The following is a 24,726-nucleotide window of genomic DNA, read 5'->3' as shown; positions in this document are numbered from 1 at the left end:
TTTTGTGCTTTAATGAGCTTGTTCTGTGTTGCAGAAAAATTGCTAAATTGAAAAATCAAAGCATTAGATACAGAACAGAGTACAGTCATCTTAAAGGGAGAACATGCCCAGGTTAGCATGGACTCGACTCTCAGTTGTTAAGGGTGGAACAGTGAAGAGACAGTAAATGGTAGTGGATGTCTTGCACCCAGCTCTGGGTTGAAGTCGTCGCCCACACACTTGGGAATGATGTGATCTTTGAGCCAGTTACATAACCTTTCCATATTTCCATTCCCCTTTCTATAGAAGGAGAGCACTAAGAGTATTTACCCATGAAGGCTCTGTGAGAGAGAAGTTAAAGTTACATAAAGTACTTAGTGCCTTGTGTGTATTTTGTTGGCTTTAGCTCTCATTAGCAGGTATTATTATTGGTTTACAAACCATTGTTTTGTTGCATCTTGTTTAAGGGCTTATGAAGTTGGAACGGACCGTAATTATTAACGTCTACTAAAAGTCTTAAAGTATTAATTGACAGTTTTTTAAAACTTAGCAATCTGCTAACCTACTTAAAAGAAAAAGTCAGGGAGTATGAAGACTTTTTAAAAACTTATGGAATACCCACCTATCAAGCTGATGGAGGTTTTTGCATTTACTATCCCTGTTAAATTGAAAGAAAATTAAGTGTAAGAAGTTGAAGCTGCTGTCATTTGTGAAAATGTAATGAAGCCCAGAAGGAAGCCCTTTTTCTGTGTAGTTACCTTGCCAATTAAGGTGCTGGTGAGCTGATTCACAGCCACCAAGAGCTGGCTGGGAGAAAGTCATTACAGTGAGCCCAGCTCAGCTGAGGTGTTTTATGATTATTAAGAATGAAGCAACATTGAACCATGAAGATATTTCATTGACTATAAACTATTTTAGTATCTTTCAGAAGTGTTCTTTTTATACCGAGTCCAAGATAAAAATTTAGCCCTGTGAAAATAGATGGAAATTATTCGAGACAGTGTAATTTAATATTATTCCAGACACATCAAGTGTCGACAGGACTCTAGACTGCATGCAAAGCAGGAAGTTCAGTGGGCCTGCAGTGTTGTGTGAAAATGTCTGCCTTGCTCAGTGTGAATCTATGAGCCGTCCCTGGAAGCTGATTTGGTATATGATTATAGATAAAGATTTTAGAGCATCTTCACCTACCAGGTAGGGATATTAGGACTTGATTAGAGGAAAGCACTACATTAATTAAAGTCTCTAAAGAATTACAGTGTCTTAATGTGAATTAATGTCTAAGTAATTTGAAGGATATATTATCACCGCCAAGTATTTAAAGTTTTCCTGCCTTCTGGTACTAGGAAGGATGGTACTATTATGTTTATGCAGCACATCTACATTAGTGTGCACTATATAACTGAAAGGGGCACCCCGTTCTATGTTCACAGAATTAATTGAGCTTTCTGGCTCAGTTGCAGGGACTAGGAGAGGTGTTGCCGAATTCTCCCAAGTATCAAGGGAGGATGAAAGTGTATGCTTTTGTCTGGAGTAATCTTTTAGTGTCAATGGAAGCCAGAGTTTGGGTTGTGATACATAATGTTTAGGTAAAGAATATCACCAGTGGTGAAAATTATCATAGAGTATCATTTTCATTTTCTTATGTATCTAGGGTTGTGAAAAGATAATTCCAGGAAATAACAGGTCGGTAGTTATACAGAAGCATTGTATGTATCCAAGCCTACTGGATTTGTATGAAGGATAAGTGGAGCCTTTATGGAAGTATTATCTTTATCCTAAACTGGCAGCCATTACTTGTTGTTTCCCTTTCCCCTTGACAACAAATTGTGCAAATCTGAACGCACTCATCCATCTCAGCATCACTCAAGTAGGAATAACCATACAGTACATACTTTCCAACGTGATGCAGTATGGAATACGTTGTACCCTCATGAAATGTACTTGCCAAAATATATGAACTTGACTCTGATAATTAACCTCTAGATCTAGTTAAAAGTTTATCAAAAATGTGAGAATAGAGAAATATATTAAATGGCACCACAAGGAGACAATCAACCAAATCCAGAAGGTGGAAATAGCTATAGGACAAATGATATATTTTCTTCAACAAGTAAATTGCCCTTAAAAAGTCAGGAGGAGGGAGTCATTCTGTTGATTGGAAGATAATTTAAAAGAGACATTGCTGAAATGCAATATGAAAGCTTTGGATCCTGACTCAAAGAAACTGCCTGAGTAACAAACTAGAACATGAACTGGGTATTAGGTGATATTAAAGGATTATTGTTAATTTTATGGGTGCAGTCATTTTAATGTAGCCGTATTTGATTTTAAAAATGTTAGACATATGTAATGAGATATTGTGATAGGTTAAGAATGTGATCATTGGTTCATAAAACTACTGAATTCCAAGATACATTTTTACTTCCTATTTGTAAAAACTAGAAAAATATGAGTGAGTACAACATATCTGAAGATCTCTTATAGTTTCAGTGATTCCAAAATTTCTTTGCTGTCTCTTATAATTGAAGGGATTGAAGGACTTTAAGGTTTTGCTTAAATTAAAGTGAAATTTATTCAATTTTAGGTACTCTAATATTAGTACATTTATATTATGACACTTTTAGCCTCATAAACAAATTCAAAATTGATAAGAGCTGATTCACTTTATTTTAGGGAAATAAAACATTTCTAAATATATGAAGGCATAGCTTTCTTATATCTTCTTCTTTAACAAAGATTTAGCTGAATTAAAATTAAGTACTAATTTTGTATATGTGCTATTTTATCCAGTGATTCTACCAGTCAGCAATCCATGTGTAAAATGGGAAAGTACACAATTGGCCTGAAACCAGAAACTGCCTACAATTTAATACATACGATTCTGTTTGGATTCTTGGCATTGAGTACAATGAGGTATTTTTGTCTTATCTATTTATTTTTTTATGACCACTCTTTACCTGACATAGTTTAGCAATGTAATTTGGAAACTGACAATCATCTTCTTTAATAATTATGGTTCCCATAAAAATGTCCTTATTTATTGTCTTCTCCCAGTACAAAATACCATTTGAAACTAGTTCTAATTACCAAATACTCCTCTATTTTTACTTATATGATGGTTCTCAAAAGGCAATGGAATTAATAACTAACCCCTTGGCAGACGGTTTCTGCATAGTTTTAGTAAGTTCTATGATCACAAATAATATAGCTGCCTTTACAGCTGTCTCAGGTTTCTATACAGTTAGCACTGTTGACCTTTGCCTGCCTGTATTCTTCCAGAATGAAGTACCTCTGGACATCCCATATGTGTGTATTTGCGTCATTTGGCTTATGCAGCCCTGAAATATGGGAGTTACTTCTGAAGTTGATCCATCTTTATAACCCAAAGAGGGTCAGTGCTATCTCTTTTTCCATTTCATTTTTACGACTTTCAGTATGTCTTTCATGATCAATTCTGTTGTTTTACCAAGAGTTGTCTAGGTATCAGTTTGATAAAATGGATACTAAAATTTAAAACTAAAATAATTGATATATTATGATTTTTTATTTATTTATTTTAATTGGAGGATAATCACTTTACAATATTGTGATGGCCACTGCTATACATCAACATTAATTGGCCACAGGTATACATGTGTCCCCTCCTTCCCTCCTGAACCCCCCCCCACCACCACCTCCTTCTCCATCCCATCTCTCCAGGTTGTCACAGAGGACCAGCTTTGGGTTCCCTGCATTATAAGGAATCATTTTAAAATAATTTTTTGCTTAATTTTAGTTTTATTTTCTAAATCATTTTTTTTCATAGTTAGATATGTTCATTATACAGAATTTGGAAATACTGAAAAGCACAAAAAGGAATATTAAAAATTACCAGTAATCCCATTATCTAGAGTTATCACTATTATTATTGTTAATTACTATAATATATAATATGTACATAATTACTAATAAGAGTATGGTAATGATTAATAGCCCGTAAGTGCAGTTCTGGGTTGTTCTGCCCTATAAATTCACTAGGTGGCAATATGGTGGAAGCTACAAATACCTTACAAATGATTGACTCAGTTTTTTTCGCCTATCGGAGATTCATGCCCTGTTAGATTATATATATATATATATATATTTTTTAATAATGTATTTACAAAGCAAAATATAAAGCAAAAGTATTCCAAATACTTGTAATCTAAATAATGTCTTTCTTATATAGATATGTATAATGCGATATTCAATACCGATATTAATACTGCTGTATCTGTGCTATAAGGTAAGACTGATTGTCCTCATTCTTGTCTTTATTTAGCAGAATAATTGCTTTGACTCAGTGTACTTTGGTGTCATTGGCAAGTAGAGTGGTTTGCAGAGCTTACACATATCTGCTTAGTTTCTTATGGCAATTGACATTGATAAGAAAAGTGATGTACTTCCCAAAAAGGGGTTTGACAGATAAAAACATTATAGCAAGAAACACTACAGTTTAATTATTCTAATTACTTTTGGTTATGACTTACTATTCAGCTGATGCAAACTCTGAAAATAAAGATGTTTTCAGACCTATTTTGAGATAAGTTAGTTTTCCCCATTACCTACTTTTGATAGAGTAAGATCTTAAAATGCATCTTACTTTAACCTACACACTTTATTAGATTCTTAAAATCATCTGTGTAAGAGGACTGAGCACATATAAATACAGTCTAAGATTAGCTTTGTGATCTGTCCTTCAGTTTCGGCAGGAAGTAAAGAAATTCTTCATATTCTCAGTTGACTGATTTCTGAAACAGCATTAACTGTGTTTCAGTTCTGAGACTCCTCCATAAAAGACCACGAGTCTGTGTTTTCACATCTTTGAAATTTAGAGGCTTGAATTGTTACCTGGGTAGGGAACTTGGATGGTTTTATCCAATTGAGCTCTTACCCTCTCTTAAAAGAAAAAAAAACATATATTTTTTAACTTTAGGTTTTTTTTCTTCAGACTTAAGTTAGAACAGTAGATCTCAAAGTCTCCTGTGTATAGCTTCTGATTTCGGAGGATAGCTAAAGGAGGTGGCGGGAGGCGGGGGGACTCTCCCACAGAAAAGATCAGCTTTGGCAGCTCAGCTTCTGGGTTTATTTGCTTGTATTTTCATGTTAGATTTTATTTGAAGCAAAGGTTTTAGGCTAAGAAAAAGTGTCTGATAATCACTGTATTGGACAGTTCTGTTGTAAATATTTCAAAAAATTATGTTGTACCATGTTCTTGTCTACCAAAACATTTGCTATTATAGGCAGACCACTGTGCCAATTCCCAGATACTGGCAAACATAGAAATAGATCATTTCTGCCACCTTGCCTCTGGGAATTTTATTGCTCTACTGTAAGTAAATGAAACTTCTTAAAAACATCTGGAAAGCAACAACTAAGGATTAAGTAGAGTATAAGTGTGATGACGAAGGAGGTAACTTTATCTTTACACATTGATTCTCAGGCATAGAGCACAGAAAAGATTCAGCTCACCTTCATTCTTGACTCGCCACTAAAGACACACACCACAGCAGTCTTTTCTCCCACTGCTCTGTGTGGGGCTGAGTTCCTTGATGTCTCAGATATTTATTTGAAAATTTGTTGATTTTTTTTTTTAAAGCTACTTGAGGACTAAAGTCTTTTGTTCTGGACAAAATTGAGGAAGGACATAATAGAAGAAATAAACAGGCAGCATCAGCATCACCTGGGAACTTGTTAGAATTGCGGATGTTTGGGTCCCGCTCCAGACCTCCCGCATCAGGAGCTCTGGGAGGGGGGCCCAGGGAGCCGGGTGCAACCAGCCCTCCAGGGGACACTGTCGCACCCTCACACTTGAGAACCCCCTCGGTAGGACAGGGCTTCTCCGCGGCAGCACTGGGGGCACTTTGTCCAGATAAGATAATTCTGTGACTTAAAGGCTGTCCTGTGCGTTCTAGGACACTTGGCAGCATCCCTACCTTCTACCCACTACATGCTAATAGCACCAGCCTCCAGGTGTGACTGTCAGAAATGAAAACACTTGTGGACACTGCAAAATGTCCCTTTACAGTATGGCAGAATCCCCCAACACCACCCCTCTTCAGACCCATTGCCAGAGAAGAACCAATGATGGCACTGAAAAGGCCATCCTTTCCTTAGGAAGTCTTTGTAGATATATCCTGAGTAAGACAGTTCGTGGGCTTCCCAGGTGGCGCAGTGGTAAAGAATCCGCCTGCTAATGCAGGAGACGCAAGAGGCGTGGGTACAATCCCTGGGTCAGGAAGACCCCCTGGAGAAGGAAATGGCAACCCACTCCAGTATTCTTGCCCAGAAAATTCCATCGACAGAGGAACCTGGTGGGCTACAGTCCAGGGGTTGCAAAGAGTCGGACATGACTGAATGTGTTTGTGTGTGTGTATGTGTGAGCATGCGCACACACATACACACACACACACACACACACACATGACCGATAGTAGTAATTCTGAAGAATCCTTCCAAAGACAGGTGGCCAGGCCTCGCTCAGTATTGGACTTCAGGAGAAATCCTGATGCATCCAGCTTTCGCTGTATAAAATAGTTTAATTTACATATTTCAGCTTCTCAGAACTTGTAAAATACAAAATCACAAAGACAATAAAGATTTTAAGTATATTAGCAGTTACCCTGAAACTGAATGTTTTCCAACTATTGAACAGATTTATCTGTAAGAAATAGGAACTAATATTTCAAGTCTGATTTAAGTTTATTTACATAGCACTTGTAATGAGGATTTCAAATTTTCTTGTTAATAATACCTATTTTGCTCTATGTCTGCTTAGGATAATCCTCTTTTAAAGGGAAAAGTATGTGCTAGTCTCCACTCAAAAATCAAGAGTTTAATAAAATCATTGCCCTCATGTTAATTCACTTACTTGGATATCTGAAGTCTCATATAAACTACTGCTGATCATTTAGCCAACAGCGTTTAGTTAATTCGGCATTTTTTCACACATTGTTTAAGAAGTTTACCATAAGACTGTGTTATTAGATTGTAACATTTTCAGAATTAACAACAGCCACTTTCAAACTAGAAAAATATCTGATAATTATTGAATTCAGAGGTTTCAAAATGTTTTATACCAAAATAATTAAAATATCATTTAAAAGTTGGTATTCTGTTATCAAAATTAATAGGGTCAATGGGTAATTGAAGTCTTACAAATGTTATCATTTAATCAGCAATTTTTATTACATCTCTTCTGAAACCTAGGATTAGTAGTGCAGACACCTGATTTTCCATCACCAACAATTTTCCTGATTTACCCACCCAGGAGACCAGATATGAATGAACAGTAAAAATGGCCACAGATGAGATGATAAGAAGATAAGAAAGTGATGGGGATTAAAAAAACAGCCACAGACCAGTCAGGTGCCACTTTGGTTCTAGTTAATGGTTCTTAAATAGAAAATTTCTATTTACAACATGAACGAAGTATAGATACATTATTATTGGACTTCTGTTTCAATATAGGTCATGAGTTCTGTAGTTCACCCTAGCATGTATTTAGATGATTAAGTCTTTTTAGGTAACTGCCATTTCATAAAACAATGAACATTTAATTGATTGTTGAATTAAACATAACTTACAATACGAAAGCAGTGGATTCAGCGTGTAGTTTTGAATTATATTTTCATAGCTTAAGTAACTCATGTTGAGTAGGAGGCACCAGAGGCATAAAGATAATACTCAGATGTACCAGGTTTTCCTGGACCACCCTTCTTTCAAATATTCTTCTCTCCCTTTGTCCCTGTAATTATATTAATATTCATCAAACCATTTGTCCAGATTTCTAGTACAAACAATATACTCACCATAGCACACAATGAAAAGTTTCTAGTTGTGACTCTGCCAGTCTGATCTGAGCAAGTCAGGTTATCTATCTCTCTGAGCCGAGGTGTCTAAACTAGAAAAATGAAGAACAGATATTCATGGTTATAATGCCTTCTGCATCATCTTTCTCCCCGAGGAATTGTGAGGATAAAATGAGATCCTATATTCCAAAGGGTACATTCTGCATTTAAAGATAAATACATGAAGTTAGTCAGTCACATTTTTCTCATATCTTGTGAACTTTCTCATGGTTGCCACTCCTATCATATCCAAATTAATGTTTTACTAGATATTAACACACATACAACAGCATTTTTGTTAGTGTAAAATAAAAGCTCAGTTTTTAAAGTTGGCAACACCAGTACTTCTAATTAGCTGCAGCTCAAAATGATTTGGGGAACTTTTCTCAGACTTTATCTCACTTTACACTTAGAAGGGTTGACCTCAGAGGTGAAGGAGTTCTACTATTCCAGTTACTGAGTTTACGTAGTTCACAAGTTATGTGCAGTTTCTCCTTTTTCACTTTAATTTTAGTGATAGTTGTGGGTCTGGGGGTGGATTTTGTTTTTGTTTAGTTTTGTTTTTAATTTCAGTTCTGGCCAGGAATGATGGATGAACTCTCCGAGTTGAGAGAATTCTATGATCCAGATACAGTGGAGCTGATGAACTGGATTAAGTAAGAGGATTTTTTTTTTTTAACCTTTAAAAATTAAAGTGCCTTTTTTAAGAGTCACTGTAGGCCTCATTTGGTTTTTGGTTTTTTGGGGTTTTTTCTTTCTGAATCTAATTATGAAGACACATTCATTCTCAAATTTTTTCTTTAAAATTCTATACTTGAAAATAATTTCTTTCCATCCAAGAAATGTCCTCTCTAACCACAGTCCTGTGAAGAAGGGGAAGTACCGGTATAGAGAGGGAAACAGAATCGGAGGATGTGTTTCAGATCAGCGGCAGCAGTGGAAATAAAGTTGTATGTTCTCTGCCGGTTTTATCTTTAGCATTTCCTTCACTTTAATAGCATTTCAAATTTTCTATTAATACTGACACATAAAGTATTCTTTCCTTGTTAATCATCTAAAAATTATACAGTAAACTACAGTTAATTAGAGTCATGTTAGCTCAGTGCAGACTTCATTTTAACTGATCATATTGCCCAAGATTAGGCCTAGAGAAAATTTAAAATACAAAAGCTAGAGCTTTTCCTTCCGCGAACATCATAATGCTTTCGTGTTATATTGGTTTTTATTTTTGCCTGCACGGTTGCTTCACCTCAGCATTCCGCAGCAGAATGAGATTCATGTTTTTCAAAGTTTCGTTAATGAAACCCACCTCCCACCAGCAAAAATTAATTCTTTTACTCCAAGCAGCATTCCTGTGCCCTGTAATGCTGTATTTCCCTATTTTATAGCCAAAAAGCAGCAGTGTCATTATTTACACATAAATAGATGTTGCAAATCTTATGTGGCATATTCTGAAAGCATTGGCTGTATTGTCTCCATCACTTAGAATTTTAGTAGCCATATTGGCACTTGCTCATGACTGATGTTTACTAACCAGTATAGTTTAGCACTGCTTGTGTATTAAGCGATGGTAAATGTTTGATAGCTTGGGCCTCTTGAGTACAATACATGGGTTTTATAGAGATTTGTATCTAAAATATATATGTGGCTTTGGTCCCAATGTTGGACTGGATTTGACTAGATGCAATGAGTATAATTTTTCATATATTTCCAGTGCTGAGAGTATGAAGCAGTGCTTTATCTTTATTTATTTATTTAACTTTAAATCATGGCAGACAATTATAAAGTAAATAATTCCTTCAGTATTTATTGTATAAGAGAAAAAAGGCTTATTCCTATAAAGAAAAGCTAATTACTTTTGTATTAGCTACAGTCAACTGGAAATTTATGACACGCGCATCTGAAGGTGAGGCTGATGTTTTCTGTTTTTCAAATTGCACCATAGGTAGGAGTGGTGTAGGGTGCCCACTCTGATAGAGTCCCAAAGGTGGCATACCTTCTGGATCTACTTGGATTGGCATTATAAACATCCCAGCTCCACTTCCCAATCTTTTAGGAATTAATTGTAGTGTAAGATTTTATCCTAGTGGAGTTACCTTTGGCTGTGTCAGACAGCCAAGTTATGTGCATTTAATGTACTTTATTGTACATTTTATTTTCATGCTTTCGCTCACAGAGGTTATTTAAAATAACATTTGTGGTTCTGAAAAATTATGGATGAGAGTTTATTCCATGTGTAAAGAAGATAATCTTTTAGTCTGCTTTTGGGAAAGTGGGCTTTGTTCTTACATTCTCCTTCTATTAACAGTTCTTCTCCCTGTATGTAGACTTATTCTTTTCACTTTTTAAAAATCTCAGCAACTGAAGGATTTGTATTGTTCCCCCAAAAATGGTTCCATTGTGATCTAATCTTGCCTGTTTTCCCTTCAAAGTCTTCAAATCTAAATTATTGTTTTTGCAAAAATAGCTGCTAGGCATGTTTGTGAAATAAGCTTAAGTGATGATGAATGTATGTCAAAATAGGGTCTGTTTAGACACAAAATGCATTTGTTTAAATCAACATTTAAATCAGCTCTGGTCGAGGCTTCATTTCCAAACACAAGCAGATGCACTTCACTATTCGTCTAACCTGTCCTGACTTCTTCTGTTTTTAAACATAAACTATGCCCTTCTCCTTTGACTCTGCTACCTTGACTAATCACACAGTGTTGGTGACATTAGTAGGTCTGAGCTGAGCTGGAGGAGATGCTGTGGGCTAAGGATTCATGGAGTGTATCTGAAAGCCTGTTTGGAATTGTCTGAAGGCAGCAGCTGGGCCTCTGGTCCCACCCAGCACTGCTGCTGAGAGACGCCTCCTCTCCGTCCCGTCTGCTGCTCCTCTCAGGTAGCCAGAGTGATATGCTCACATCTGTCCTTTGTCAGGGCGGGCATGACAGCATCTTTTGGGGTCAGGGCACAGCTTCCCTTGCCAGATGGCTGCCCGGCCCCTAGAATGAGTCAGAACAAGAAACAGTGACCTGAAGAAACTCAGGAAGACAAATGACTCTCTATTTCAGCATGGGGCAACTCTTGTGCAAAGTGTTCAGAAGAAGCTACCACCATCTCCCAGTCTGTCATGTACTTGATGCTAGGGCTTGATGCCTGAAGATTAAATTCTTCTTTAATCAGTGAGGACCCTTTGTTGCAGTCAGGCCCCCAGCGTCTTCCCTGTGAGAACTAGGACGTCATCCCCCCATGCCTTCCACAGCCCCAGCTGTGTGTTCACGGGCCTGGATGCCTGCCTTTCATGTTATACTGAGGTGCAGCATGCCCTATTTTCCAGTAAATTTAAGTGTACGTGTTCACATTAACCCCTTTTTGCTAATGATGTTTTTCCTGAATATGAAGATTAAAAACCTGCCTTTTTTGCTTTACTTTCTGGTTTCTCTTTCAGCAGAACCCTGTGGAACTTTCATAGGTTTTATGTGTGACTAGGAAGCACATTTACTTCAAGGCCAAATGTCACAGCAATTGGTAGTTCATACCTTGTTCCTCTGCATCCTTAGAGTGTTTCATTTTTGGCCCCTGAAACATTTCTTGGACATTGTGCAATTCAGATAGACTGACTGTTTTGAGGTGTGACATTTTACCTACTTGGCTATGGGAGATTTTCACTAGAAATAGTTTCTTTCCAGTGATGAAGCCTGCATATGCAATATTTTCTCAATGGGCCTGAAAAAATGGACCAGACTTCCCTCACATTTAATCAAAGCAGAAAGAATTACAGTATATTTTAAATATGATGTAGGTTAAGTTCAGACCTTAAATGCCAATGAGCCTCTTTTATATTTAATGAATCATTTTGTGGCATTTGCATAATTCTATAAATTTTTGAAGTGTAGATAAAGCAAATGTTCACACGTTATATTATAATGCTCAGTTTACTCATTAGTTCAACAGTAATTAACTTGTTGAAGCTTAGAGCTTCAAAAATAAATGAGATTATTTGTTCAAAAATGCCATCAGGTCTTCCTGGAATGACATTTAAATTATATAATGTAAATCCATTTGACCTGTGAGTCCTTGTCATTATTTAGTGACATTTCTTACAGAATAAATTGTTTGCAGGTTGGGCAGCCTGCTATGGAGCTTGGCAGAGAGCTATAAAAACAAATTATTCTTTCATTTTATACATCATTTGTTCAAACATTGGTAAAAATTGCTTTGTTTTTCTATAATAGAGAAGTGTCATTCAATGGTTAAAAGCACATTAGCTATTTTGGACACAGACCGCAGACTGTGTCAGCAGAAGTGTCCGTGAAGGAAGCATACCCATCGTTCCATCTGTCATGCTGCATATTTTAAGTCAAGACAAAGAACCCCAGCTCCCTTTGCCCACCGAGCTTACCACAGGAAACATAAAATACTGCAAACTTAGGTTTTTAAAGTTTAGAAAAACGTGTGATTTTTTTTTCCATTTTGTTTCACTTTGCTTGTTTTACTTTTGCATTTGCTTTATGGGTAAAATTAAATATTTAAGGGAGCAGTTAAATGTCCCAGATTTACCACAGGGCTAGCACATAAAACCAAGTCAAACAATCCCGTGAATAAACAGCATCTTTAGTATGCTTGGAAGTCAGTCGTTTTCAAAGAAATTATTATATCTAAATCTATTTCATAGGCATTAGGGTACTTGTATTTTGCTGAAAATGAAACCAAGAACCTTTAGTGAAAGACTCTTAAGAATCCAGAGGATTGTAGCACCTGCAGTTGAGACGGATTACATTTCTTTTAAACTCTCTGACTCTTTTACTAATGAGGCCAAACATTAAAATCTTGTCACAATCAAATGAGCTTCATTCCACTTTTCCTCACCTCTAAGCGGTCATGTGACATGACCTGCTCTCCTGGTGAGGCTGCTATTGCCGTGGGGACCGTAGCCATTGGGGCGGCAGGGACAGCAGGTGCTCTCAGAGGGGAGAGGCGTGTTTGCCACGATCCTGCCACGATCCATTTCCAGCACAGCTGCAGGCCCACAAAAGACAGTCGTCAATATGTGGCGGACTAGTCATGGGTTGTTCTGAAGTGTTTGCCTGTGGTGGGAGCTGAGTCTGCCAACCAGTAAGCTTCTTGAAGACAGGGTATCATACCAGCCCAGCACATAGTAGGTTCTCAGTAATAACTTTTGGCAGAAGCAAGTAGAACCTCGTAACTCCCCAGCGAGCAGTTTACAATTTTTGACGTTTTAAACCTTTGTGAACTGTATAACTCATCAAAGTATTATGATGGTAGCCCAGGAAGGGGAAAGAAGCCTTGTTCGTTAGCCATGAACAGATAACAGGCCAGTCAGCTATCTTGGCCAACATTACAAACAGCTCTGAGCATCCCTCTGATGTTGAATCCTGTTGTATATTCAAAATGATGATACTCAGACAGCCTAAAGATTTGAGTGGAGACTGTCAGCTCAGCTGCTGTGTTTGAGTAAGACTATACAGACCAGGATGGTTCTGTCTCTGTTAGTTCTCACCTCGACCTTGTGCTTTGCCAAACACGGAGACCAGACGCATCTTCCCCCTGCATTCTAAATCTCTTTGGTTCAGAGGACCCAAAGACGGCGTTTTTGTGGCATTGGTTGTATAATTTCTTGCAGTAGGATGGTTTGTGCCAGTTAAGAGTATATAGAAGGAAAGAAGACAGATTTGGAAAAATGATGACATGTTCTTTCATCTTATTTGTTCATATCTATTCTCTTTAGCAATTATGATACACTGTAAATGAGAGCAGCACAGTATATATAGCACAGACTGAGCATTTAGTAAATAGTCATTGAATTAAGCTGAATTTTTAGATAATCTTTCACTAAGGAACTCTATGCACCTTTACCCTTTTTCATTTAAACCCTCCTATTTCCCTGATCATGTGGGACACATGTCAAGAATTTCTTATAAATTGCTGGTTCAGGAGGACAGAGCAGACATGTATTTATGCCTGTGTTCCTGGATCCGGTTGTCAGAATGATGATATCCTGTGAAGCACAGCCAGGTTCATGTAAAAGTTTTTCTCTTGTAATCCATTCTGGCGTCCAGCGGGAATAAGGGAGGGTACAGACTGTGTCATTCCCTGGGTGCTCACTGTAATTCTGTCACTTTAAGAAAGGTTATTGGAATACAAGTGAACGAGAGTGTCATTGTTAGAAAATACTGCATTTTTGTAAAGTATATTATTTGTCAGTGTTTCAGCTTGAGCTGTAGAATGCCTTGCTTGTAGACATCCTAAGGCCTTTGTTGGGTAGCATTCATGGTGTAGTCTTAGCATAAAAATGTAATAAGTAGAACATCCTCATGGAATATATGAATATGATGAGGCTTCTCTTAGAATGAACATTACAGCAAGTTTCATGCCCTGATGTCCAAAACATTGAGAATGGTATGTTCTGGCTTTTTCTGCAACGTATGTTGAGTTTTAATGATTTCAGTTAGACTCCGTCTCAAAAAGACTATGTCCATTTTACCTCACCCTAGCAGCCATCAACTCCTTGTTTTTAACACAAGAATGGTGAGTGTATCTTGCACTACTCAAGTGGACCTTTACCGGAAATTCTGCATTAAGGAAAGTCCATAGAATAGCTGTTAAGTTCTTCACAATAAAATGACACCACATTGATTTGAAGGCAGCTCCCAGGTTTTAAAAAATGGAAGGGAATTGAATCAACGACTAAGATTATTTTTTTCCAGGGGGAAAAGGAAAACATGCTTTCACAGTATCACAGTCATCAGGAAGTCTTCCCTTGGCCCTCCGTCAGTTGTCCCGACACCCTATGGGGAGGCGGAGAATCACAGCTTGGTGATAACTGGAAAGTGAGACCGTAATTGAGTATCAGAATGTCCTGTACTCCTTAAGATGCATGTAGTCTTTCATAATCAGGACTAAAGGGGAGGAATACATACAATACTTCTGCCTGCATCAAAAATGTTGTATAGCATCATACCGAGTAATAAGATATCTGCTAGTTCAGAATCTTTTTCCTGTGTTCTTTTGTTTTAACCAATTATTTTTTTCTGAAAAGTAATTTATAGTAGTAACTATGACCCTTTTTCCTTGTTTTAACCAAAAACCCTTGGAATCGACTCGTGGCCAGCTGCAGTTCCTAGCGTTATAACTTGTTTTACTCTAGGCAGCCCATTTAATTAAGTTTAATACAAAAGGCATTGGCAGTCTTCTAAGGCCGCTTGTTAGAAGCTGTCCCTTTGGAACAGGAGCAGGAGAGGGTTGTGGGCTTGAGCCTAGAAGACTCAGGAGGTTTAGCCACATCCTAAGACAATTCATTATAAGAGGAAACCCATCAAAACAGTAAATCAGAAACTTCCCAGTCATTATCAAAATCAGATAGGAAAAATTTCATAGAACAGCTTGAGCGCAGATCAGAATCGCAGCAGTCTCTTGTTTTCCCCGACTCATACATAGCCTTTCTTAACACAGCCGGGTCATCCTGAGTGTGTGGGCACTGTCTTCGTGGAGGTCATAGCAGTGAGGTTAATTCCGACTCTTAACATCTTTTAGCACTAACACTCCAGGGAAGGCTGTGTTTGCTGGAAGCATGCAGCTGCTGGCGGGCGTCAAGCTGTGCACGGGCCGGACGCTAACCAACCACCCGCACTACGAAGACAACAGCCTCAGAGAGCGGACCAAAGCGGTGAGGGCCCCACCCGGCTCCTCGCGGGGCAGCTGAGCGCTGGCTTGGGTTTGGTGAAGCCGGGCCCCGGCTGCTTGTCTTGTGGGTCCTGAGGGGAAGGCACAACTGAAGCGCCTGGCAGGACTCACGTCTCTGGAGCCTAGACCGTGACCCCATCCATTCAAGGCGTGCCATTTAGGCCATATGTTCCTCTCGGGTTAGAAGAGTACCCGAGGAGAAGGGCACCTTGAGATGTTCAGGACAGAGTGTTTGAGGACGGAGCCCTCGGAGGTTGGAACTGGAGCGAGGAGGGAAAGCGGGAGAGCCGTGCTGGTCATGGTGTTCATGGGCCATTGTGTGTGTGTGTGTGTGTGTGTGTGTGTGTGTGTGTGTGTGTGTGGTGTTCATGTGTCCGTGTGTGTGTGTATGTGTGGTGTTCATGGGCCATTTTGTGTGTGTGTGTGTGTGTGTGTGTGTGTGTGTCATAGTGTTCATGGGCCATTTCATGTGTGTGTGTGTAGGGGGGCAACACATAGTTAAGAAGTTCAGAACATGCAAAAGAGAACATACTAAAAAGTCTCCATCCCAACCCTATCTTCCAACTAGTGGTTCCTCTCCCAGGAGGCAAATAACATTACCAGGAATTTTATGTATGTACAGATGTGTGTGTATCTATATACACACGTAAATTCATATTCTTTTCCGTCCTTTTTTTTTTTTTTTTTAAACAAAAGAACTAACCTACTACATCTTCCTTTTTTGGGCACATAATATATTTTGGAGATTGTTCCATATTGGTTTATCAACAGCTTCCTTATCATTTTTAAAGCTGCCTAATATTTCATTATGTGGAAATAGCAAATTTTATTTAACCATTTAGGTTGTTTGCCTGTCTTCTGCAATTCCATGAACAGTGTTTCAAATAACATACTTGTATAGGGCTCACTCTGCACAGGTACAAAGTGTACATCAGATTCTTAGAAGTGAGGTTGCTGGGTCACAGGGTATGGGCGTTTGTATTGAGATAGAATTACTAAGTCTGTATAAATTACACCAACTTTACATTCCAGTCAGTGCTACAGAAGGGTACCTGTCTTAGTCCTTACCAGCAGGCGTTCCAGACTTTTTAGTGTTTCTTGTCACTCACTTCTTAATCTTGGTGGCTGAAAGTCTGTTGAAAAGTCTGTTTGGGGGGATGAGATTTATTAATAACTAGCCTAAATGCAAATGATTTTTACTAACTCCTCCATTTTAAAAAGAACTGTCTGATTCCAGCTAAAATGGGAATTTTCCAACGGGCCCAAATGTTCCAGATGGCCCCAAGTTAGCTCGAGGAAGATGGGGAGGTACCTGACTCACCAGACTCCAACGTTCAGCCAGGAGGTGGCCACCGCTTTGACTCGAGAGACGGGAGTGCTGAATTTCATCCTCTCTGAGATCCAGTCCCTGCCTCAGCACCATTTTATGCCCTAAAAATTGATGTCCTGAAGGTCCCAGTGCCCCTCCTCAGTCATGACCTTCAAATCCCTGAAATGCCTCACTCTGAGGCTGTGCGGTGTAGGTAGGATTAACCTCACGGTGTTAGCAGTACAGACAGACACCCTCGACCATTTCAGCGTCCGTCCGGACACGCTGACCGAAGTTGTCAGAACCCAGTCTCTTAAGTCAGAGACAAATGAGAAATCAGTGGACGGCACAGGAAGCAGCACCTCTCTTCATTGCCACCCCCTCCCATGCACACCCCATCCAGCCTCCCCCCGGCCCACCCTGCCAAGTCCTAGGAGACAGGACTTCAGGTGTGTGAAGCTGGCGGTGACTGGGAGGACACCTCCTATTGAAATGCCCCTGAGCACTGCACGTTGCTCTCCCTCCAGGAGAGAGAGAGTGTGTGTGTGTAGGGTTTGCCAGTCAAGCTGAGTGCAGCAGAGCACAGTAGAAGATGGGTGCTGCCCCTGCCCGGGTCCAGGGACCCCGTGAGGGCCCTGTTCTCCAACTGCCATCATCAGAAGCTGGGGCTCCTTACACGTGTCTGTGCCTCCAAAGTCCCCTCCACTCCTCTTAGTCTGAAAGCCCCCTTTTCAAAGGGAGATGTCGTGTCTTATTTACTAAATCGCATTATTTACCTTGGAGAAGGGAATGGAAACCCACTCCAGTATTCTTGCCTGGAGAATTCCATGGACAGAGGAGCCAGCGGGCTATAGTCCACGGGGTCGCAAAGAGTCAGACAGGACTGAGCAACTTTCACTTCACCTCATTCTTTACCTTGGTGAAGCATTCTTAGAATCAGCATCTACTAATGAATATATTCATAACTCAAGGTAATACATTCTCAATCCAGACCTCTTTGGTGTCTAAATCCAGATATATTCAGCATGACTCACTCTCCCCCTTGCCAACAATATTCTTTCTTTGAAATGTCCCACACACCCCAGGACAGTGGGTGAATGAGAAGACCCGCACGGGAAGAGGTGAGGGAGCTGGGTGGCTGTGATTAGACTCGCCCCTGGGGGAAGTTACCTCGATAGATAGTCCTTGACTAACTTCCCCAGCGGTTAAGTGGTACTTTGCCCTATTCCATTTTTTATCTCCTTTTGAAGGTTTATCAGATATATGCAAAGAGGGCCCCAGAGGAAGTGCATGCCCTGCTGAGGTCCTTTGGCACTGACTACGTGATCCTGGAAGACAGCATCTGCTACGAGCGCAGGCACCACCGGGGCTGCCGGCTGCGGGACCTGCTGGACGTCGCCAACGGACACGTAAGCATGCCAGCCAGTGCACACGGGGCATCTCGTGGGGAGGAGAGGGTCCAGGGTGAGTCCTGAGGAACGTAGCAGCCTTTAGACTGAGTGTCTGCAGAATTACATGATAGATCAAGTGTCTGTCTGCTGTGTCCTGCAGAATGCCTACCTTGGCATGTTAGATACTTGCCACGGGAGCTGGGCAGCGGGCGATATGGGAGCGGGGCTCTAGTCCCCAGCCTCACACCAAGTAGAGCAACTTTGTCTTCAGCTGGTCTGTGTCATGCTCTGCGTAGAATTTTTTTTTTTTTATGACTTTGCTTCAGAAGTGAAAAAAGAAAACCTCAATCTTTTAAAACCGCTGCTCCAAACCATCATTTTGGCTCGTTCAAAATGACTGCGGTGCCCCATCCCCACACTGCTGCCACCCTTCACCCTCTCGCCCGCCCGTGATAGAATCTCACTTCTCTCCCTGCTCTCCCGTTGGGTGTCCCTTTTCGTCCTCTGACACACTTCCACGACACTCCAGAGCAGGAAAACAAGCTACTTCTCTTTTCTCCCTTCTGAGGGGAAATATTTTTGGAGCTATGCCAGATCTCAGCGCAAACAGAAGATTTTCGCCCTTCAGAAGTGGTGTTTGCTGTAATTATTGGTGCTGTGTTAAAAGCTGATAGATATTTCTAAAATGGGTGGGCGGGGGGAATGATAAATCTAGCCTAAATCTGAAAAGAAAAAACTTAACTACAGAATTTGAGATTGTGAACACTTAACAATCTACTTTCTTAGCAAATTTCAAGTGTAGAGTACGGTTTTAACACTAGTCACCATGCTGTACATTGAGGTCACCAGAACTTACTCAGCTTATAAAGGCAAGCTTATATCCTGTGACCAACACAGATGTACTGATCCACTTGATTGTGGTCATGATTTCACCATGTTTATGTATAACAAATCATCAATTATATGCCTGAAATATATATAATTTTATTTGTCAGTTATGCTTCAATAAAGCTGAGGGAAGAAAAAAGAATATTTGATTTTTGCCCAAGAAAAATAACTGTCTGTAACTATCTTGAATTCAGAGACGGTACAGACCAAATACCTGCATTTCAACTTTGCTTCGTGGGTAACTTTTATAACTTTTTCTAACTAGGCCATCTAGTGAGTTGAAAAGCTTTCTCTGGTCATAGAAATTCTTCTCTTGTATTTGATTTTTGTGAGAGGAACAGTGTAGTGTGTTCATCAGGACAAGGAGATCCAAGTTCTAGTTCTAGCTTTACCATTAAAGGCGAACACTGTTTGACACAGAACTCTCCTCTTCAGTCCTGGGTCACACTTCCAAAGGGGAGAAGGGTGAACCAGATGATCTCCGAGCAGCAGGTCAGATTGACGTCATTCAATTTAAGTTCACTAGCATGTCATTCTTAAAGAAACTCAGTCCCTATTGCTACTTATGTTTGTCTTGTAAATATGATTTTTTTTTTCCAAATTGTATTTGGTTTTGTTTTGGCTGTAGATGATGGATGGCCCAGGAGAGAACGATCCTGATTTGAAACTTGCAGGCCACCCTCGCTTCTGTGAAGAGATTAAAAAAAACCTGCCTACCTACACAGCATACTTCACTAGAGTGTTCCAGAACAAAACATTCCACGTTTACAAGCTATCCACAAACAAGTAACAGAGCTTTCTGTTCAGTCTCTATTTTTGATACGTGAAACTCCATCATAATGAAACTCAGATGATGTTTCATATGTAATTAGGTAGCCCGAACCTTAAAGCTGTGATATGATTAAGTCTACAAATGTTTACACAAGCATTACCATCTTTGAAAGTATCTTATACAAGCTTCAGTCTTTGTCCTGTTTCATGAATGTTCTTTAGCCTAAATGCTTCCACTTTCTAAAAGTGATCTAGAAGTTTGTTGTTGGGGAGAACAGTAAGTGTTTTGTAGGTAGCTTGAACAGTTGCATGCGTGTGTGCATGCTAAGTCACTTCAGTTGTGTCTGACTCTCTGCGACCACATGGACTGTAGCCCGCCAGGCTCCTCTGTCCATGGGACTCTCCAGGCAAGAATACTGAAGTGGGTTGCCATGCCCTCCTCCAGGGGATCTTCCCAACCCAGTGATTAAACCCACATCTCTTATGTCTCCTGCGTCAGCAGGTGGGTTCCTTACCACTAGCGCCACATAGGGAGCCCGGAACAGTTGCATATCCTGTTGTAAATCCAGAGCCTGTCCAGGATTTGAAATACTTCTAATTTTTAGTTGACTTACAACAGCTATAGTTGAATCAAATTGAGGAAATGCATAATTAAGTTCTTTAATATTATTTCACCAGTGAAGACCAACTGGTGACTTTTTAAAAAGCTCTTTATTGTCCTGTTTCACCTAAAAATTTTATAATGTTTTCCATTTGTCATGCTTTTACTATTTAAAGAAAGATCATGTTAGGTCTTCGTATATATCTAAATTTTTTGTTGTGCTCTGTCTGAAATGTAATGGGTAGCACTTCCGCAGTATGTGTCTGTGTGTGTATGTGTGTACATGAGCATGTGCATGCATGTTTTAATGCTGGACACAGAAAAGGGTTACAAATTCCATATTGCAAGTCCTTAAAGCAGCAGCAATGTTATGTAGCTGAGTCAAATTTGTTACTGTTTAGTGTCATTATTTTAAAACCTATTGATACTATTTAACCTATCCTGTAAGTAAGAAAATATTTCTTTATTTCTTACTCATTCAAATTTACTGGGTTTGCAAGATTTTGTAAACTCTTTGTTTTTAGCCTTTGTATTTTTTACAGCCTAGAACCTTGCAAAGTCTTACTATTTTTTAAATGTTGTATCTTAACTAACTTACAACTATGATATTTTTGGCAGAAAGCATTTTCATACTAGGTTTGATTTGTGGTCTCCAATCTTACTGCAAGGGCCCTTGACAGGTTGTTCTTTTTCTTACTCAAAGGTAACCAAGTGCCTCTAAGTCATGCTTACTTGTAAACAACAATGAAGAGGATTATGTGTACCTTGTACCTGCTCAAAAGTCTTTTGATAATTTCTTTTATAATTAATTTCTAATGATAGGGACATGTAAAAGTTGCTGATAAAAGCATATTGTGTTTTCAAGTAAATCAAGATGGCTAATGAAATTAACTTTCATCTCTCATGCCAGTTGGAAATGATTTAAATGTTTCTCCTCACAGTTGTATTAAAGTAAATCACTGTCGGCATGAAGATGGATATATCATATGTCCAAATGATTTTATATTCAGCTACTACTTATTAAGCAATATTCAGAAAGAAATTTTACACTGTCATGTTGGATTCAAGGACACTTGGCTTTTATCACAACTTATTTAAATAAAAAATTGACAGTAGCTGGGTTATTAAATTATGCAACTGAAACTCCTGAATTATATCTTGTATCCCTTAATAGGGTTGGAGACCACTGCAGTTTAGGATAATACAATAATAAAACGTTTTAATCAGTACTAAAACTTTAATTCTATAATGATGCATGCCGTTGTAGCTGACAGCATGGGTCAGTCCATTCTTCAGTGAGTGCCTTACTCTAATTGAAACCAAGCACATGTAAGGTACAGTATGTTAAACTATCTAGTTACGTTTTTAAAACCCCCTATTACCTTCTCAGAAATATTTTGATTTATTTTAAATATTTCTATATGTATTATTATAATCTACGCATTTGGGTATTTAGAGTTTCAATATACTAGAAACGTGTACTTAAATTTTTATGCTTATCATCACTGCATTGATGGCACACAGTAATCTTTTTTCATGGTCTAGGTGCCATCTGTTGCCAAAACACTTAGTGTTCAGTCTTTAGTGAAAAATATAAAGTGCCAAAAAATCTTGCAAGACAGAATCCATACATATACTCTTTCCAAAACACTGTGACCATGTATAGTTGACATTTTTATTTCCTGATGACCAAATCTCTCAATGAATAATGTTAAATATTTTTAGTGCGCCTCAGTTTTCTCTTTTATGACCTTCTCCTTGGAGTACACAGGAGGAAAGAGAAGAAAAGCGGCTGACTCCTGGCTCTCTGCCGAGCCAAAGCAAGTGACCTGTAGCCCAAGGTCCCTTCCACCCGGATCTCAGTGGCTCTGCTAATATTTGATAATGACCTCAAATTATGGCTGTGTTTTATGCATAGAAATACCACTTGATTTTGCTTCAGAGTTAGCATTCAAAAGAAACTCTAAGTACAGTAAGTGCTCTTAATTATCCTTTACGTACACAACTCACCAGATCCCTTGATAGTTCCATCGTCATGTAAGCTGACTGCCACCCAGCACCAGTGGGGACTGCTCCCCGCTGCCCTGTTCTCACAGGCCTCAGCGCCCTCCTTGGAGTTCTCTGCTTGTCCGTGCATGCTCTACTTCCTGTTGGAAAGACACGATTCAACATAAACCCAGGACATTTCGATCTAAAACAAAAGGATTATTTCTGTGAAAATTAGCTAAAATGCTTTGGTCCTATTTGATAAACGCTGCCACTAGTAAAAACTGCTTTTAAATTAATTGTGTTTGGGAAAATTATAAAATATTGGGAGAACTTAAAATTCAAGAAAATTTATGAGCTTAGATTGCGTCACAGGTTTGTTTATTTTAGTCCTCATTTCACCTTTAAAAAAAATCTAGACTAATCAGAAGATATTAAAATGTACTCAAAGGATGTTATTGGTATGATTTATTCAAGAATAAAACCACAGTCATTGGACCCTCATGCAAAGGAAAGGTTTCAGCTTTACATCAAAAGATGAGCTAATGGATGGACAAATTATACATGTGAAGTTAGGATTCCCCGCTTTGACCCACTTAACTTCATTAAATGACTAGCTGCTGATGCTGATCACAGTGACTGATCTACTAGAGTTGAAAGGTTCCAGTCACTTTATTACAGACTTAGAAGTAGGAATTCATTTCAGATATATTAGCCAGGACCGTAATTAGGTGTTATCTAGGTCATTTGTTGTCCACTTAAAGGTGATTTTCTTGACCTCACTGAGATCAACTAGATAAATGTATTTATGTGAGTGTGTGTGTCTTTGTATGTGTTGGGTTGGTGCTGGTGATGGCAAGGGCATATGTAGATACTGCAGACCAATGTTTCATCTGGCCTGCATCTTTAAAAGTAACTAAAAATGTTTATTCTGATTCCACATGGACCTTGTAACAATTTTAGCTCATCTTTGGCCAAAACTTACCTAAAGTAACACAGAAATATTCCATTTTTAAATTTTCATTTAAACCTTGGAATTAATAGGAAGACAAAATGTTCTCAGATTATATAACTTGGCCAGTATGCTCCCAAATGCTTTATATACAACAACCTTTTGGCATAAAAGAGAGTGCTTGTTTGTTCATGGGAAGAAGCTTTGAAAAAGAGAGTGACTTACTGTCTTGTGGCAATTCATTTTCTGTACTTAATATCCTATGGGTAAAATCTTACAAAGAGCTTTTATAATTTGTTGTACTGAACTGTATGAAGATTATGTACTGAATAAAGCTCTTTTAAGTTACACAAAATGAGTGTCTCTCAGTTCTTTGAAGGTCAAAAATCTAGGAACTGGCTTACTGAAGTGTATTAAATATGTGCTAAATAGAGTATCATCACTAAAGATGGATGTGGCAAGGTCTTAATTGTGCTTGCTAATGTTGAAGGGGGTTCATTTTTTCACAAAATTTGGTTTGCTAGCTGCTTATTTGCTTCACGTGAACCTCAAGGTTATAGTTACAGTTTCTAAAGAGAAGGCTGCTATAAGCAGAATTTATCTTCTGATAAATTTATCTTCTGATAAAAAGATAAATGCTATTGTTTTGACCTTTGGAATTGTTTCTACTTCTTGATCAAATTCTCAGTCTTTAGTAACTCAGGAAAATGGGCAATGGTTCACATTTTTGCTAAGCGTATAGATAACAAGTGTGCTTGACTATTGTTCAAAGGAGATATTGAAATCCCAAGCAAAAATGGTCAGGGAGACGGGTATACTTCCTAACAGAAGAAAATGGCAGTGGGATCTCAGATATTTTGTGCTGACTCTTTATACATATACAGTTTCCGTGTACTTACAGTTAAGTACAGGTTGCTTTAACGGTCTAGCAAAATAAGAATTGCAAGCAGTACAGATAAGCGAGAGATTCAGGTGTGAATGAACATGTAGTGGTTTGACAGTGACAGCAGGCACGGGGCAGATAAAATGCTAGTTCTCTGCCCCTCCTTTCAGAAGAGGTATCTGAAACTCATCCCAAACCTTTTCAGGTAATTTTTAAACTATTTTATTATTTTTATTTGGCCACACCACGAAGCATGTGGGATGTTAGTTCCCTGATCAGGGATCAATCCCATGCCACCTGCTATAGAATCACAGAGTTTTAACCATTGGACTGCCAAGGAGGTACCCCTTTTCAGTTAATTTAATACTTAAATGTTTAACCATTAACTGCCAAGGAGGTACCCCTT

At 38.8% G+C, this 24,726-nt stretch overlaps 1 protein-coding gene across 2 annotated transcripts in view; it reads left to right on the top strand.

Annotated features, from left to right (window-relative positions):
• Nucleotides 1-23,792, top strand: part of DPY19L3 (dpy-19 like C-mannosyltransferase 3) — a 75,674-nt gene extending 51,882 nt beyond the window's left edge. For both annotated transcript variants that reach the window (XM_043435567.1, XM_043435566.1), the window contains 7 exons: nt 2,773-2,895; nt 3,262-3,373; nt 4,190-4,246; nt 8,424-8,506; nt 15,390-15,522; nt 18,099-18,257; nt 19,756-23,792. In XM_043435567.1, coding sequence (XP_043291502.1) covers nt 2,773-2,895; nt 3,262-3,373; nt 4,190-4,246; nt 8,424-8,506; nt 15,390-15,522; nt 18,099-18,257; nt 19,756-19,917 — 829 coding nt within the window. In that variant the 3' untranslated portion in view covers nt 19,918-23,792. The remainder of the gene's footprint in view (nt 1-2,772; nt 2,896-3,261; nt 3,374-4,189; nt 4,247-8,423; nt 8,507-15,389; nt 15,523-18,098; nt 18,258-19,755) is intronic.
• The last annotated feature ends 934 nt before the right edge of the window (nt 23,793-24,726 follow it).

This window comes from Cervus canadensis, chromosome 18 (assembly GCF_019320065.1).
Source record: "Cervus canadensis isolate Bull #8, Minnesota chromosome 18, ASM1932006v1, whole genome shotgun sequence".
NCBI classification, from domain to species: Eukaryota; Metazoa; Chordata; class Mammalia; order Artiodactyla; family Cervidae; genus Cervus; species Cervus canadensis.
The sequence above is the reverse complement of the archived record's forward strand: the minus strand, read 5'-3'. Positions and strand labels throughout refer to the sequence as shown.